At 38.9% G+C, this 16,186-nt stretch overlaps 1 protein-coding gene across 8 annotated transcripts in view; it reads left to right on the top strand.

The window, feature by feature from the left end:
• GPR155 (G protein-coupled receptor 155) overlaps nt 1-16,186 on the top strand; it is a 36,478-nt gene that overhangs the window by 6,660 nt on the left and 13,632 nt on the right. For 3 of the 8 annotated variants that reach the window (XR_010369200.1, XM_064434398.1, XM_064434399.1), the window contains exons 1-6: nt 2,929-3,172; nt 7,386-7,891; nt 11,306-11,705; nt 13,032-13,197; nt 14,401-14,556; nt 15,579-15,662. Coding sequence is in view for 6 of the 8 variants with exons in the window: in XM_064434398.1 (XP_064290468.1) it covers nt 7,432-7,891; nt 11,306-11,705; nt 13,032-13,197; nt 14,401-14,556; nt 15,579-15,662 (1,266 nt within the window). In the remaining 2 variants the exon portion in view is untranslated. Of the gene's footprint in view, nt 1-2,928; nt 3,173-7,385; nt 7,892-11,305; nt 11,706-13,031; nt 13,198-14,400; nt 14,557-15,578; nt 15,663-16,186 lie in introns of those variants that run through there. The other 5 variants (XM_064434396.1, XM_064434397.1, XM_064434395.1 and 2 more) reach the window with 3 other exon arrangements.

A 16,186-nucleotide genomic window follows, 5' to 3' on the forward strand; every position in this document is an offset into this window, starting at 1 on the left:
TACACAAAAACTTGCCCTCCCCATTCATTATTTGCACTGTTTTACCTGTAGGTATAGTTATGTTTGGGTGTTTAATTAACGCATGGGAACTTTTTGATACTTCTGTGGGATGAAACTTCTCATGTGAAACTCCATGAGAATTGATGTCCATGGCTGTCACCCTTAGTTTACAGAGATCTTACAAGGAAAAAGAAATTAAACTCTATAGTAAAGGCAGGATGTTGGAACAGAAAGATGTTCCATGGAACATAAGGGGATGTTCAAGGACAGAGAAAATGTGGCTCAAAGAAAGCGCCTATGGAGCTTTGATTAAGTGTTGAGGGAGCAGAGAGGAGGTGTCAAACAGTGAGAAAATACTGTCCTTTGCTGTTCTGGGAAGCAGGACTTTGTATGGTCTTTGGATATGGTCAGAAGTATCCTGTATATTGAATACTGCATTAGAAAGGTTTCTTGACTTCAACATTAACTTATCATTGCTAATTATCCAGACTGAAAAAAGCCAGGAAACCGTGTTCCTAACTTTACCTAACCAAGTGGAGAACTGGTCTGGTGCTTGAGTTATTGACAGTGCTGTTCTGGTGGTACAGTCTGGTTAATATTGATTTCATGTTTCTTAACAGAGCAAGGGATAAGACCCTAGTGTTCTTCTCTGTTCATCTCAGAAGAGGCTGCATGTCAACGAGAGATAGTTGCTAGGCTGCTTATAATGTGCTTAAAAAGATTAAAATCTGCAAGTCCTATAAAGATTAAAATCTATAAGTCCTATTTATATACTTTTACTTCATGTATTTAGACAGCAGCTGTAATAATTTTATTGTACCTTTTCACATGCCTTTGATGCTACATTTTCATACTTTAAAGTATTTTACTTTTTCAGGGTTTTGAGGTCCTTTACTATTTACTTTTTTGAATATTACACTTTTAATTTGTTTGTGTTCCCCAAAAGAAGACACAAGACTCGGGTCAAGTGTGCTTACTTGATTTAGCACACTGTGTATGCCAGAGCTGAGGTGGAAGCAGAGCTCTGTCCTGTTTCTGCTGATCCCTTGGGAAGTCAGCCTGGTGGTTGGTGGATATCAATAGCAGTCAATGAGCAGCCTATCCAGCCAAATGTATGCTCTTTTCAAACAGCTGAAGGATTCTTCTATTTTAAATACTTTATTAAATGCTAAATCACTAATCATCTTTTCAAAGGGGGAAAATGCATTCAAGAGAAGGGAAGGCATACATTTTTACCAGGAGCTCTTTTTATGGTCTGGTAAATCTCCCTTGCTACTCCCCAGAGCATGTCCCTCTAAGGTGTCATTTCTATAGGAAAGAACAAATGACAGAAAGCCAAAAAATCAGAAAGGCCTTATTATACTGTATTTCCAAACCCAAATCAGTCTGAAAGTGCTCTTTGTCAGGTGCCAAACACAGAAACTTCAACAGTGAAAAAATTAACAAAAGTCTTCTTTATTAGTGTTTGCATCAAAACAAAGTCTCACCCTAACGTTACCAGTGGGTGAGTGTTACCCAACAAGCTGCACCACTTTCCAGCTGTAAACATACATAATAAACCTTGGCACAGCTTTAGAATAATACCTTGCTGATCTTTTGCTTGGGCTGTGTTGACCCAGAGTTGGGACAGGATGTAGACAGGAATGAGAGGCAGTGAGGAGTCAAGCACTGACACTGCTGCTTCATGTCAGCTGAGGTTCTAGTAAGTGTATACACTACTAGTACAGAAAGACAAAAATTAAGCATCAGTATATTTAAATTAAATTTAAAGCAGAGCTATGATATCAACAATATAGTACTTTCTAAAAGTTTCTAACAGCTGTGTTTATCCCCACAAGTTTCTGTCCCTGTCTGCATTCTTTACAGGATATTCTTAACTAGACTTCCAATTAATTCCCTTAAGTATTATTTCTGTTATATTGCTGCTCTTGCTATGTAAGTTTCTGGTAAGCATTTCAACAGTAATCTTGTGAACAGAACTGACTATGGAAAAAATTGAAATCTGACACAACACTTCATAAATTGTCAATCACATACATCTTTTTTGGTTGAGATAATTTTCCATTCTGTTTTGGTCTTTTTTGGATGTTATCTGAAAGGGAAAGAAGTTTTGGGTTTTGTATGTTTGGTATTTTCCCTGGAAGTTCCTTGCAAGTTTTTTTTAGTACTTGTGAGGTTTTTTGTTGGAAGTTTGGAATGGGAAGCTACTGAGCACACAGACTGGTCGACATTGCACCAGTCAGGAATACTGCCTTACTCCCAGTGGGACACCTATCGCCGCTACTCAGCAAGTGAGGCAAACTGGTGGAGTCTGGTCAGGAGGGGAGAACGAGGCACACTGAACTCACACTTGCTGTCTCTGCTGCAGCAGTATCTGTGCTGGTTCTTAGGCAAAGGACAGCTGGAACTGCTGTGCCCTCAATTGCAGTACAAAGGGATGGCCTTGAGAAAGCTGCGTCCTCCTTTTCTGCAACAGAATCTTCGGTCATTAGCAGTTTTTAGTTTTTACTGGGGAAATTACTGACTGGTCAGATCTGTGGAACCGATGGCACGTGGAGAACACGGGGTTTTTATTTCTAAGCGCTCTGACTGCCGGGGAAAGTTGGGATGGGAGTGGGAGGTTCAGGGCCAGGCTGCCCGGAGCCAGCGCCGCTATCGGGCCCGCCGAGCTGCAGGTGACGCTGGCTCGGGCCGATAACGGGGTCACCCTGCCGGGCCTGCCGTCCGCGGGGGCAGCGCCGGCTGCGGGCAGCTGGGCAGCCACGAGGGCCGCCCCGGGAGCGGCCGGAGCTCGTTCCGCTCTCGTGCTCCAGGGGAGGCGGCTCCGAGCGCGGGGGATCCCCCGGGGCCAAGGCGGCGGCGGAGACCCGCCGGGCCCGGGCCGCCCCCCGCGCGGCGGCCGCCGAGCCGCCATCTTGCGGCCGCTCCCTCCCCCGCCCGCGCCGCCGCGCAGCCCCGGCCTGCCCGGGGTCCGCCCGGAGCCCGCCCGCCCGGGGCGCTCGGCCGGCCGCGGCAGCGGGGCTGTCGCTGCCGGGGCGGGCCGGGGCGGGCCAGACCTCCCCTGCCTGGCCTCCGTACCGGCGGCCTCGGCCTTAGAGGGGTTCTCAGTTTGGCAGAGCGCAAACCCTCTCCACGCACCCCGGTGCGGAGGCGCCTACCGAAAGCTAAGTAGGTAAGCTGCCTGCTGATTTCCACGGCTTCTGGCGCTATTTTCTACTGAGGCAGCTGTCACCCAGGGCAGTGCTGCTGGCTTTTTCTCTTTGACTGAAAATGCTGCGTGCTCCTGGCGGGGGTGACCGTGGGAAGGAGGGCAGTGATGGGCCGGGAAGGGGCAGGCGAGAGGCGCTGGCTTTGATGTCGCTCCCTGGCTGCGAGTCAAAGGATTTTACATCCCAGTTCGGCAAGTGGTGCAAGTGAGGTGCTTTTTAAGGAGTGCTGGCAAGAAAATATTATCTACCTTTTGAAAAATGTTTTGCTGTTTACTTCAGAAGTATGTGCCTATTTGTTGACAAGCCCAAATGACAGCTTAAGTGAAAATTAAAGGGAGGTGTGTTTCTCATTCATTTTCTGAGTTGACATTCGGTGCCGCTGGCAGCTGTTGCTTCATTTGGTCTTGTGTGAGCTCCTGCACTGCCAGAGTTTTGTGGCGCTCGGAGTGTCGCTGTGAGCCGTGCCAGCCGTGTGCTCAGGGCAGGCCTCAGCATCCCCGGGTGCCCAGGGGCTTTCTTGGAATGGCATCGTGGGAGAAGGATGGCAAAGGAAGTGTGATCTCAAAAAACACCTGCTCAGAGACACATGAGGTGTGTGATGTTTCTTGTGGCGTTGTCTAGGTTTCTAGATATAGGTGGCCCATTTCTTGTGCTAATTGCTCTAGCGATATTGTTCTCTTCCTCTCTGTTTTCTTAGCCCTATATAGAGAAAAGCAAAAATTGTGGTTAACTTGCAAAAATAGGAACTATGGTAATCACTTCTTCCCACTTACTTTTATCATTTTATCTCCCTGAAGTTGCTTCCTCTTTGACTTCACAAATTTTAACATAAAAATGCATGTAGTACATGCTTATCTTAGCTGAGAATGGGGTAGTAGAGCTGCTGTGAGCAGTAACTCTTCCTACCCCAATTCCATTTTAATTTTCCTGAGTAAAATAATGTGTCATCCTTACATTAAAGTAGGAGAGTTCCTGCATTGCATTGAAATAGGTCATGTTGTGGGATATAATTTATGAGCAATGTGCACGGTCTTGCCAGTGTCACCATGTTATACTGAGAGTGATTATCAGTTGAAAGCTTAAGAGTGAGAGACCAGAGGGGAGATATACATTGAAGTTATCTCTTTTATTGACTCATCTGTCTTTGACTTTCATTAGGAAAAGAAGATGAAAGGGATTTTCCCCTTCCTTTGGTGAAGGAGACAATTTCTCTATTTCTGTACTCAGAGAGGAACCTGATGTTACTTAACTCACAGCTGCTGGAGAATTGAGTTTCTGGTCTGGTGAATTTTAAAATTTTAGAAATATTGACAGCCTAGAAGAGAAATGTTTCACGGGAAGTTTAAACTGCACTAGTTACTTGCTCTGTGCCTATTGCTGGTCTTCATAGAAGGCTTCCTCTCGTACAAGCTGACAGTCTGGCTGCAAGCAGCTATGCTTGGCACAGTCTACAGCAGATAAGGCAGCATTATTCCTAAAAGCTGTGTCTGCACTGGCCTCCAGTTCCCAAAAATGCAGCTGTGGCTGAGTTCTTAAGGATTCAAATCTCAACCCTCAATCCCTGAAGGGATAACTACAAATTGTATGTTCTGTGGAGTCAAAGCTAAGTGCTTTCCCTTGCAACTGTGTTATATTTCCTTATTTTAGTGTCATTTGTCTGGTTAGTTTGCTACATCTACTATAAGAACAAACTAATAACTGTGTAGAATAGATTAGGTTTTTGGTGTGCATGAGATCATTACCTCTGATTTCATTAAGAACTGTGAATTGAAGATAATTTCACTCTTGTGAGATGCTAGTTTGGGATAAGCCTGAGGTGTAACAAAGCTGTATATTAAATCTGCGATTAGTCATTACATAATCTCATAACAGTTATATAAATGTCTGTATCCTATAGAGCAAAAAGTGCTGAAATGTACTCATTCTGTTAAGCAGAATGCAAAAGCTTGCATTTCTGGAAAACACTGTTTGGCAATAGATGCCCTGTGTTAAATATGAAGGGTTTGGGATGTGCATGTCTCTCGAGCTGAAGAGATAATTCACTCTCAAAGCCCTCTGAGGAGTGTCAGTAGCAGCTTTTACTGTAATGGAGTTCTTCTCTTTGAAACTCTTGTGGTTTACCAAAAATTTGTCCTGTATGACTTGACAGGGTCCCTTGTAATGAAGTTGAAGGTAGGCTAAGGAAGGCTGCAGCAATCTATCTTATCTATCTGTCTGTCTATCTATCTCTCTATCTGTCTTACAAGAGATGGTTTGGGATGTGTGGGTGTGTGTCCATGTCAGTTTTGATCTAGTGAGGAAGATAGGGGCTTTAGTGTGTGCTATTGACTGGTACAACATAAGAGTCAGTCATATTTATGTTCTGAATTATGAAATGGGGACAAGAGCACTTCTGTATTTTGTAGCAATTTTGTGAAGAGAAATAATAATTTTAATATAGAAGGAAGAGAGGCTTGTCATTAGCCTTGAATAGGAAGGCACAGGAGAAGGAATGCTAGAATTTAGGGATAGATACGGCTGGAATATACTCCCACTACAGATCAAATGTTGCATTTGGTTAAAAAAGTTTCAGCTGTATCTTATTGCTGAAGAAAAATACCTTGAGAGAGCAGTGAGTAGGCTGAACACAGTGCAGTGCTGGGAGCCTTACCTCTATGCAGTGCTGTAAGCTTGGAGAATTTGACATGTGCTGAGAACCTTGTAGCTAGTGTAGAATGTGGCTGATTTCTTTCAAGAATTCGGTGTTGGAAATCTGTCTCTGGTCCTCTTTGGATATTTTGCAAATTCCAACAACATCCTTAAGTTTTTTAGTAGAAGAAACAATTTGTTGTTTGCTTAATTTCTTGCAAGTTTTCCCATTGTTTTGTAGCAAATAATACTTTGAGCTCCTGGTCCAAATAAATCTAAGCTAATTTATCATCTATAACATAAGAAAGTACAGCCTTTAAAATAAGCCCTACTTGGAGTGAGACTCCTTTTCCTTGGGAGAAGGGATAGCCAAGGCTACTGGATGGATTTGGATGATGCATCAGCTCAGTCCAGATGAATTACCAGAGCATCACAGAAGTGCTTACAAAAAGCCTCAGGCATAAATAAAAGTCATGAGTCAAAGAGTTGAAGCTTGTGAATATGTATATGCTGGATGCCAGGGTGTGAGTAGACCTTACAAGACCTCACCTTTGCACTGACTTGATTTACTTGCTTATTTACCTGGCTGCTGTGTTCTGTGTTCCTTGTGGATAGGATACAAAGAGGCTGGGAAGATTCTTAAACCAGTTGCTAATTTGCACAGATTGTACTATAAAAAGCATTGTTTGGGACTTGCCAATTTTGACTGTACCACTGATACCTTAAATAGCTTAGGGGAAATCAGTTCACCTTTGCCTTAGTTTCTATCCCTACAAAATGAGGGATATAAATCCCTACAAATGATCCCTACAAAATCTTGACTTCCTAAACAAAGTACTTCAGGATTTAGTCATGTCAGAACTTCATGTGCAGAGTTACCTGATGGACTGCACAGGTTGCAGAGCTATATTGCCAAAGCCATATCTGTTTCTGACAGGACCTTGCTGTTGACCAATGAATATTTGTGTTTGATGTCCACTCTCTTAATCTGATTTTCAGACTCTACATGTCGGCTTGCATATAGAACCTGTGGTGTTGTAATCAGCCCTTTCAAAGGCAATTGCTGCTAACAAGTGAGGAACAGGGGTCAGCAGATATTTCTGTTGCACATAAATGCTTCATACATGCTTAAATTTGCCTGCTCCAGACCTAAAGAATTGTATGTAGAAATATGGGTCAGCTCTAGCGCAATGAATTAGATCACTGGCTGCTGTGTCATCTGTGGATTCTTTGCTAACTGAAAGTGTATCATTAGCACATGATATTGAAATGTTGGGAGAGGTCAAAGTTGCACAAAGCAAGGTACAAACTTCAAGGGTGATATGGTAATTTAAACTCTAAATTTTTTTGGAAGGTAGAGAGGATCTTGCCAAATGTTTTTGTACCAGAGTGGAGAAGCTTTGATTCTTCATCAAATTTATCTTTCTTTCCTGGTGCTCACTTCTTGTAAGGGCTATTCCTGTTGTCCATTCTGTAATAACTTAAGAGGGCATAAGCTTGTACTTAAAAGGAATGAAGTTAATAAATGTACTTTTGTTCCTTTTACAGATGAGATCATTTCACACTCTTCTTTTGGAAGAGGTGGTCAGAGGAAATGGATAGCTATTCAGACTTCACTGCAAAGAACCTCTCATCTTCAGCTAATATGTCTCTTTCTTTGCCTGGACAAGCTGGACTCAATACCACTGGCAGTCCCCCTTCTATGTCAATAAGCAGGCTTTTCCCAGCCCTGTTGGAATGCTTTGGAATAATTCTTTGTGGCTACATAGCTGGAAGAGCCAACATTATCACATCAACTCAGGCCAAAGGACTGGGAAATTTCGTGTCCCGTTTTGCACTCCCGGCACTACTGTTCAAAAACATGGTGGTACTTAATTTTTCTAATGTGAATTGGTCCTTCCTGTACAGTGTTTTAGTTGCCAAAGCTGCTGTGTTTTTTTTAGTCTGTGTTTTAACATTGTTAGTAGCCAGTCCTGAGAACAGATTTAGCAAAGCAGGTTTGTTCCCTATTTTTGCTACACAAAGCAATGACTTTGCGCTGGGATATCCAATAGGTGAGTGCATTTTCTTCTTTAAAATTGATTGTCACTCTTCTCGACATCTTTGCTTTTATATTTCCATAGTTTGAAATTGACTTCTGTATTGAAGTCCCATGCAATTGAAGTAATTTCTGAAGTGCCTCTCAAATTCTCTTTGAGACTGTTAATCTAGGAAACGTTAAAAATAAAAAAAGAGAGCAAATTAGTTCTAGCAAAACAAAAAACCAGATGTTGGATTACAGAATTGAAAGTACAATTACAAAGGCAACGTCAAATATGCAATTCCAGATTATATGTAACAACTAGATCCATATTTTAGATTACTTTAGGAGTTAACAATATCTTTCTCCTTATTCCAGGGCAGCATGTTCAGGAGAATCCTCAGTCTTTCTTATTTTCTTCAAATTTGCTTGATATGTATATAAAATTTAGACAAATGTGATTGCGTATTTTTTTCAGTGAAAATATTGTGTTTCAGTTGGATCTCCTGAGATGTATTCCTCTTGAAAGAAATCAGAAGTGTGCCACAAATGGGGCTGTGAGAATTATATCTTTGTTTGTTGGTATGCATTTTAGATGCCCGTTAGTGTTTCTCTTTTATATATATATGTATTTTGGCGGTCTCTGAATGTATTTCCATTGTGTCCCGGTTAAAACAGTCTTTCAACTTTTACTTTATTGTAAGACTGCCTATTTCTTTAGGTACTTCATGATTTATAAGATATGATTTATATTTTTTTCTATGTATGATCTTGACAAAATTCACACACCTTTAGAGCTTTGCTGGAATAATTACTGCAACAGAAACATTGTAGGCTCTAGAGGTTTATTTCCTCTTGTCCTTTCCCTTCTCCCATCCCCAAACTTTCACTGGTGTTGGGTTCATGCTGTCACCTGTGCAAACTTTTTGCTGTTAGTAAAATATTACCCAAGCTTCTCTGAAGTGTTTGCAGGACTGGTCAACAAAGAATACCTTGCTGTTTTTTATGTGGTAGAGGTAGTGTTTTGAACAAAGGCTGATCTTTTAATGAAAAAATATTTTTAAATGCTGTAGCAGTGGAAATTTGTAAAAGAAAAAAATCAATATTGACAAATTGTGCACTAAATCAACACTATTTAAAAAGGCATTTTGAACTGTTAATCATTCCTGAGTCTTTATCCTATATAATTTCTTTAATACCTGACTATTATTATTTATTATTTCTTTACTATGCTCTTTTTTGCAGTTTGAAAAGATTTGCACATAGCGAAATCAAAATACGGGTCAAATTTTTGAAGCTTATCACTGGTTTTCTATTGTCATGGTTATGATAGTTCTAGATTTAAAAGTGATGTTGGGGTGAAAAAGAACCAACTGGCAGAGAGGTTTGTTAGCACACCCCTGATGTAGTGAGAATTACTATGATGGAAAGCTTTGGGGTTTTTAATTACAGGGTAATAATGATACAAGTCTGACAAAGAGATTCAGGTATTCTCTAGAGCTGTGTGTTAAAGCACAGGTGTAGCAGACGTGCTGTGTGGGTGACAGTCACTGTGACTTTAATCATACTCATTGTATTAAGCATGGTGTGTGTTTTATATCTACTTTTGAGCAGCTGGGACATGAGGAATTGATTTTTTAAAAAACTAAAGTATCTTTAACTTCAGTTTTTTTATTATTAGCAAGCAGGCACCATGATTTAAATAAAAAGAAAACTTTTCATCAGTGATAGAAGTTGTGGATTATTTTTACTGTCTTAATGATTCTTTAAGACTGATTTCTTATTTTTTTTCCACCCACTGACTCACTAATCTAACTCTACTTTTTGTACCCAGTAAAATGCTTTCTGACATCATACATGATTTAAAGTACTTATAGACCTTAATTTACTGTCTTAAGTATGCAGCTTCACTTTACCAGAATGTAAAGGCTTTTAAAATTTTTCACTCAGACATTAATTACACATGACTTGGGTGGAGTTGTGTTCGAGTGACTTGGGCATTCTGCATGAAGCAATATAAAACATCAGTCTCAGGTTTGAAGTTTTAGGAAATAACCTATTTGCATAAAAAGTGTCCAGCATGTTTCAAGTGGTTTTGATTGCCAGGTTGTGTTTAGTGCTTAAAACTGGCTTGTTAAATGCAGTAACTAACCCCAAACTTGGTGCTTCTATTCAGCAGTCTATTTAGGATTTTATACAGGTAGTTCTTCCACATGTACTTTAATAATGGCCTGTAAAAGTGAAAATGCCTTTAGTGCCTTTTTTTATATGTGTAAGAAATCAGCTAGTTGAGAATGTCAGTTTATTTGCTCTAAAGAGGAGACTGTTCAAAGTGAGTGCTGATTTAGCACTTGGAAGTTCCTGTCATTCCAGAGGCTTAAATAATACAAAGGTAAAACTCTTTTGGATTTTGAAAAATGTAGTCACGAGGAAAAACTTTTTCATAAAAGGTTAATAATATTATTAATAATTATGCATTGCATAGTATGTATCTAATACATAGTATATGTAATTATTATGATAAAATTAACTACATGTACATATAACTGACATACTATTAATAGTTATAACATTATTTATAATTATTAATAACAAAAATATTAAATATAACAATTGTACATGAGGTAAAAAAGAACATTCTACTTTTAAAGCATTGGGGGCTTTTTTAATTTACATTAGAATTGAATCTTTTATATTTCCAAAGTATTTTCATTATTTTTGAAGTGCCTTTAGTACAAACTGGAAATAAGAAGCAATTCTACTTTGACTCAGAAGTATGTAGTAGCAATGAAAGCAAAAGCTCATGATTTAGAGTTCCTTGAGGGACCATAACTACAGCAGTAACTCTTGTCCTAAGTAGTCCCAGAGAATGAACCAATAATTTTGTCATAAACTTTTTTTCCCCAGTTGTTGCTTTGTTGTGTTGTATTGAATCAATGTAGAAAGATCACACCTGACTTACCCATTGAAAACTGATTAAATTCCAAAGTGAGACTCCCTTAAGATGGGAAGCAACTTGTATCCTGCAAAGGTGCATTTAATTCTCCATAACTGTCACGTTTCTGGGGAGGAAAAGCAAGTCAGAAATAAAGCCAAAATTTTTCCAGCATTTGGGATGACTCAAAGGAAACATAGAATTTTTACATTGTTTTCTTTCTTTTTTTTCTGTAAAAGTTGGCTAATTGTAGGATGGTTAAGTAGTATTGGATAGTTAATCTTTGGTCTTTAATGTGTTGTTTAGATAACTGTTGCCTAATACGATAGGACATACTTCTCTTCCTGCATTGTCTTATATTGATTGTTAATTAAATGGATCTCTTCAGTTCCTTCTGGAGGAAATGTAAATGATTTTCTTTACTTTTCAGAAAGTAAAATTTAATTTCAATATTTCAATGTATTTTTCTGCTGAAGTGTTATCACTCATAACTCTTCATTTCCTGTCTTCTAGTTGAAGCTTTATATCAAACCACTTATCCAGAGTATCTCCAGTACATTTACCTAGTGGCTCCAATATCTCTTATGATGCTAAACCCCTTGGGGTTTATCTTCTGTGAAATCCAGAAGTGGAGGAATAATCGCACTGTGTCACAGAGCAAAATCAAAATAGTGGGCCTAGCACTCCTTCGAGTTTTGCAGAACCCAATTGTATTCATGGTCTTCATAGGAATTGCCTCAAACTTTATTCTTGGCCAGAAAATTCCTGAATATCTTGAAAACTTCCTTGATGGACTGGGCAGTTCATTTTCTGGCTCTGCACTTTTTTACCTTGGACTGACTATGGTGGGACAAACCAAAAAACTGACAAAGGGTATGTTTGTTGCACTGATCCTTCTCATCACAGCTAAACTGTAAGTTCAATTTATGTATTTTTATACTTTTGTTCTCTAGATGTTTTAAGCTCTGTATACCCTGGTCAGATGGCTTTTCTCTCAAAAACCCTATGATAATAGTACATTTAGCTTCCAGTATTTTGAGTGAGTGCTTCCCAAACTCTTTGGTAGAATACTGCTGTAAATTTTCAAAGGACATTTAGTAGACTAAAAACCTGTTGTCAGGCTCTGCAGAGAAAGAAAATCAGGGGTGCTGTGCCTTCATGGACTGCCCTCAGGCCATCTGTCATGAACTGGGTATTTGGGGAATTAGTAGCTTAAAACAAAATCTACTGAATCAGTAGTTAGACAGTTGTGAGTTTAAGTATATTTGATTAGTATTTGTATTTTATTTGCCTTAAACAATGCATCTCCAAATTAGTTGGTTTATCTATAAGTCTTTGAAACAACTATGCTGGAAGAGCGTAAATATGGTCACTTCATGCTCTCAAACTATTTGACTTTTAAGCATGAATAAATGCCAAGTTCTATTTAAAACTTATGCTGTCATATCTTCCCTTGAATATATTTCAGGGAATATTTATTTATTTATTTAATATAAAATATTTTATTTCCTACAGAGCTACAATTAACATAATAGAATGTTTGGTTTTAAGTTTAGATTGTAAAATTTGAAGGTGCATTTCAATATCAAGTACAACTAACCAGCAAAGCTGAAGACCTAGTCAGTAAACCAGTTTAATGACAAATTTTGTAATGAAAAAAGTGTGAAAAACACTGGGCTTTAATGTTGCTACTTTGCTTTACTGTAAGCCTGTAAGACTTATATTGAGTCTGTGTGAGATCTGGGCTATTGCTCAAATAGCCTTTATGCCAGTGGTTTGCTGGCCAAAAATTTTGGCATGGGATACTTAAGCTTGAGCCCTTATTATATTTCGGACAGCTTGCAGAAAGGTGGACTGAATTTCAGAGCTGCTGACTGCTTGTAGCTACTATGACTTTAACAGTTGAAAAATGAGAGGGTTTTTAATATTTTGCCATTCTAAATTTGAAGTTTGTACAAAGAATGTGTCACATTCAGGGAAGCTGCTTCTATATGCAAGTTTGTTGTCATGTTTGTCCTTTTTATTTGAATGTAATTTGTGATGGAAGATTTTTAAGCAGCTGGGAAATATTTTGATAACAATAAAAGCAGTCATTCAAAGTGATGTCAGTATTTTGCTTTTCATAAGTAATATTCAAACAAGCCTTAAATTTCCTTTTTGTTCATTTTCTGGGTAAAGAAGAGTCAGACTGTTGTTGTAGGTTGAGTAATATTTTTTCAATTACTTTTTTCTCTTTCAGGCTCATGATGCCATTTCTCTGTAGAGAGATGGTGGAGCTCTTGGACAAGAGTGACAACGTGGTCAATCACACCAGTTTATCAAACTATGCATTTCTTTATGGAGTTTTTCCAGCAGCACCTGGTGTCGCAATATTCGCAAGTCAATTCAACATGGAAGTAGGAATTGTATGTAGTTAAACTTTTCCAGATGTGTCCTAACTGTGAGCTTGACTTCTTTGATTAAATAAATAAATAAGTAGGCTTGAAGAATTTGCTTTTCTGAAGTATAGATACCTTAGAATTACTTGTACTCCCAGGATCTTTCCTGATGTCTTAAGTGTCTTGATAGTCCTCATCTTTTTTTTTTTTTCCATTTGTGGCTCTAGTAGAAGGAGATAGGATAACTTCAGATATAAAGAACTTGTATCTTTGTTGTTTTTTGGGATTGTGTTTTCTGTCTGTTTTCTTTTCAACGACGTTATCTTTGAGATGTTTTTGTAGGGGGAGAAAAGAAATTACATTACTGACTTCAGTAAGAATAGTGTCATAGCTGAAAATTTATGGAAGATCTTAAGCTTTAACTGATTCATTGTGCTGCCCTTCACTTAAATCTTGTAATAGAAAGCATTTTATTATTTTTAATATGTACATAGTAGAGGGTACCTTTTCAACTTTAATTAGAAATTCTGGAATTGTTTCTTCCACTTGAAGTGGAATCAACACTTGTGTTGATTTTCATTGTTTTTGATGGTTTATATTTTGGAGTTGTTTAGATATGTTTAGTTTTTTTAAGAAAAAAGGATAATAAAAATAAATCATGCAAGATAGAATTTTTTACTCTACAAACTTAAGAAATTTCTTTAAAGCGGAGTCTCTAGTATGAGTAACAACTCACACTTCCATCACTGTGCAAATTTGAAAAAGTAGACAATGAGAAGCCAAACTAGAAATCACTTCCAAATATATATGGTTTCTTCTCATGAATTGGTGTATATTAATATTTGCATAGCTACATGGGGTTTTTTTAGTTATTTATGGTGTGAATGTTTATATCCAAAAGCAAATTGTGGCAGTGTAAATTTACCCCTAGACAGCAGTCATTAGTATATTTGACACCCTACAGAGAAGGCTCTGTAGAACTCTGCAGTAGGAAACTCTACTCCTTCTATTTCAGAAGCTTGCTAAAATTTTCAGTTTAGCTCTGTGTATAAACCAGATAGTTTCTGGCTCAAATTCTAAATAATTTGTTATAGAAACAACTCATTATTTGTTCAAGTTCTAGGTATGTTTAATTCAGAGTTCCAATTTTGCCAGTTGTTGTATTCCTGAAAGCAGATGATTTAGCCTGAGGTGTGATTAACTCTGTTGTTTCTGTTTGACTCTCATCAGATTACCTCCGGCATGGTGATAAGCACGTTTGTGTCTGCCCCCATCATGTATGTTTCTGCATGGCTGCTGACCATCCCATCCATGGACCCCAACCCACTGGCAGCTGCTCTCCAGAACGTCAGCTTTGACATCAGCATCGTCAGCCTCATCTCTCTGGTGGGTGAGGCACAAAGGAGCTCTGGGTCAGGGCAGCCTGGGTGCGTAAGCAGCAGACTGAGTCATTGTGGGAGTTGATTTCCTCATCAGATCCTGAGGCAGAGGGATGAGGAAGGAATTAAAAATCCTGATTAAGCAGTGGGTCTGCTGGAAAGCTGCACTGTAGAGAAAGATGAGTAACTGAATTAGAGTATTTAGTGCAGAGCTTGAGAGGTTTTTTTGTTACGTTTGTTTTCCTATTTTAATAACAGGGTGTGAGGGAATGAAAGTACTACCCTACACCACAGAGACTAGTTGCATCAAGCCAAGTGAGGTGCTTGGATATCACAGTAATGAAGGCTGTGTACAAACTTCAGCTCCAGAAATGTCAGTGCATATTTGTTTAATGAAGTCTTAATGAGCATGAATGAAATAGTTTAGCCTGAAAAATTTATGTTTATCAAATTCCTTTACTAGAAATGATTTTCTTAAAAAGTGAGTTGATAATCCAGAAGTCCAATGTGAATTTTGTTTTGGTTTTAAATAAAGTACAGATAGTATGATTATTTTATTTGCTTTATAAACATAAAAACATCCCTGTTGGAAGGAGTTGGAATTTTCTGAAGCTGTTGTCTCACCGAAGTCCTCTTGTCTTGAAACTATGCCTGAAGGGAAGCCAGAAGTGAATGCTAACTGTTGCTGGTCAGATAATTTTGGGAGATTCAGGGGAGGTGGGTGTGGATTTTAAATTCTAAATTTCCAGGCTACCCTGTGGTCATTTGTGTCCTGAGGAACTAACAGCTTTCTGCATGCTCCAGGCAAGTGCTTGGTCTTTACTGGAAGTACTTCACCATGAGAACACCAATATGCATTGCTTTTTCTGACCACAGCTGCTGAGGCAAAGGGGCTGGCAGCATACTGTAGCAGTCATGTTGCTAAGATCTGTTGTATATTTAATTTCACCATCATTTGCTAGAATACTCATCTTGTTCCTTTGGGTTTTGTTTTATTCTTAAATTAATTTTTCTTCTTGTATGTTACAGACCTGGTCTCTTACTGTTGTTGTTCTGAGTAAGAAATACAAACAGATTCCTCATATGATTACAACAAATCTACTTGTTGCTCAGGTCAGTAGTAAGGAGAATGCTGTTGTGTGAGGTTTAGGGTTTAAGTATTTTTTAACAATTTTGGAAGTTTGATTTTTACAGTGAGATCTTTATAGCCAACTGTGGAGGGCAGGTGAATCTAATGTGTGACTTGTCTAAACAATTTCAGTGTTATGAAATACACCCTTGAAGAAAATGACAGTTAATGTGGGCACTGTGATTCCTAAACAAAACTATAAACAATCAGAATAGAGAGTGGCTTCTGAGATGTTTTCTTAGTTATTGCCCAGTACTGTTGAGAGCACTTCTGTTTCAGTTTTGCCCATCTGAAGCTGGCAATACCAGGAGCAGCAGCCTGTGTTGGACTCTATAGTGACCCTATTCAAGGAGCTAAATAGAAAAATAATCCCTGTTTATGTCCCTGAAGCTCTTGCTGGGAGATCAGCAGGTGCAAGTGCTGGTGCAAGGACGTGCAAGGCTGTGTGGGAATGCATGGCTGGTGGCTAGGGAAGGCCAAAGCCAAGTGGCTCTGGATTAATTTTAAT

Source organism: Passer domesticus, chromosome 10 (genome assembly GCF_036417665.1).
Source record: "Passer domesticus isolate bPasDom1 chromosome 10, bPasDom1.hap1, whole genome shotgun sequence".
Classification (NCBI taxonomy): Eukaryota; Metazoa; Chordata; class Aves; order Passeriformes; family Passeridae; genus Passer; species Passer domesticus.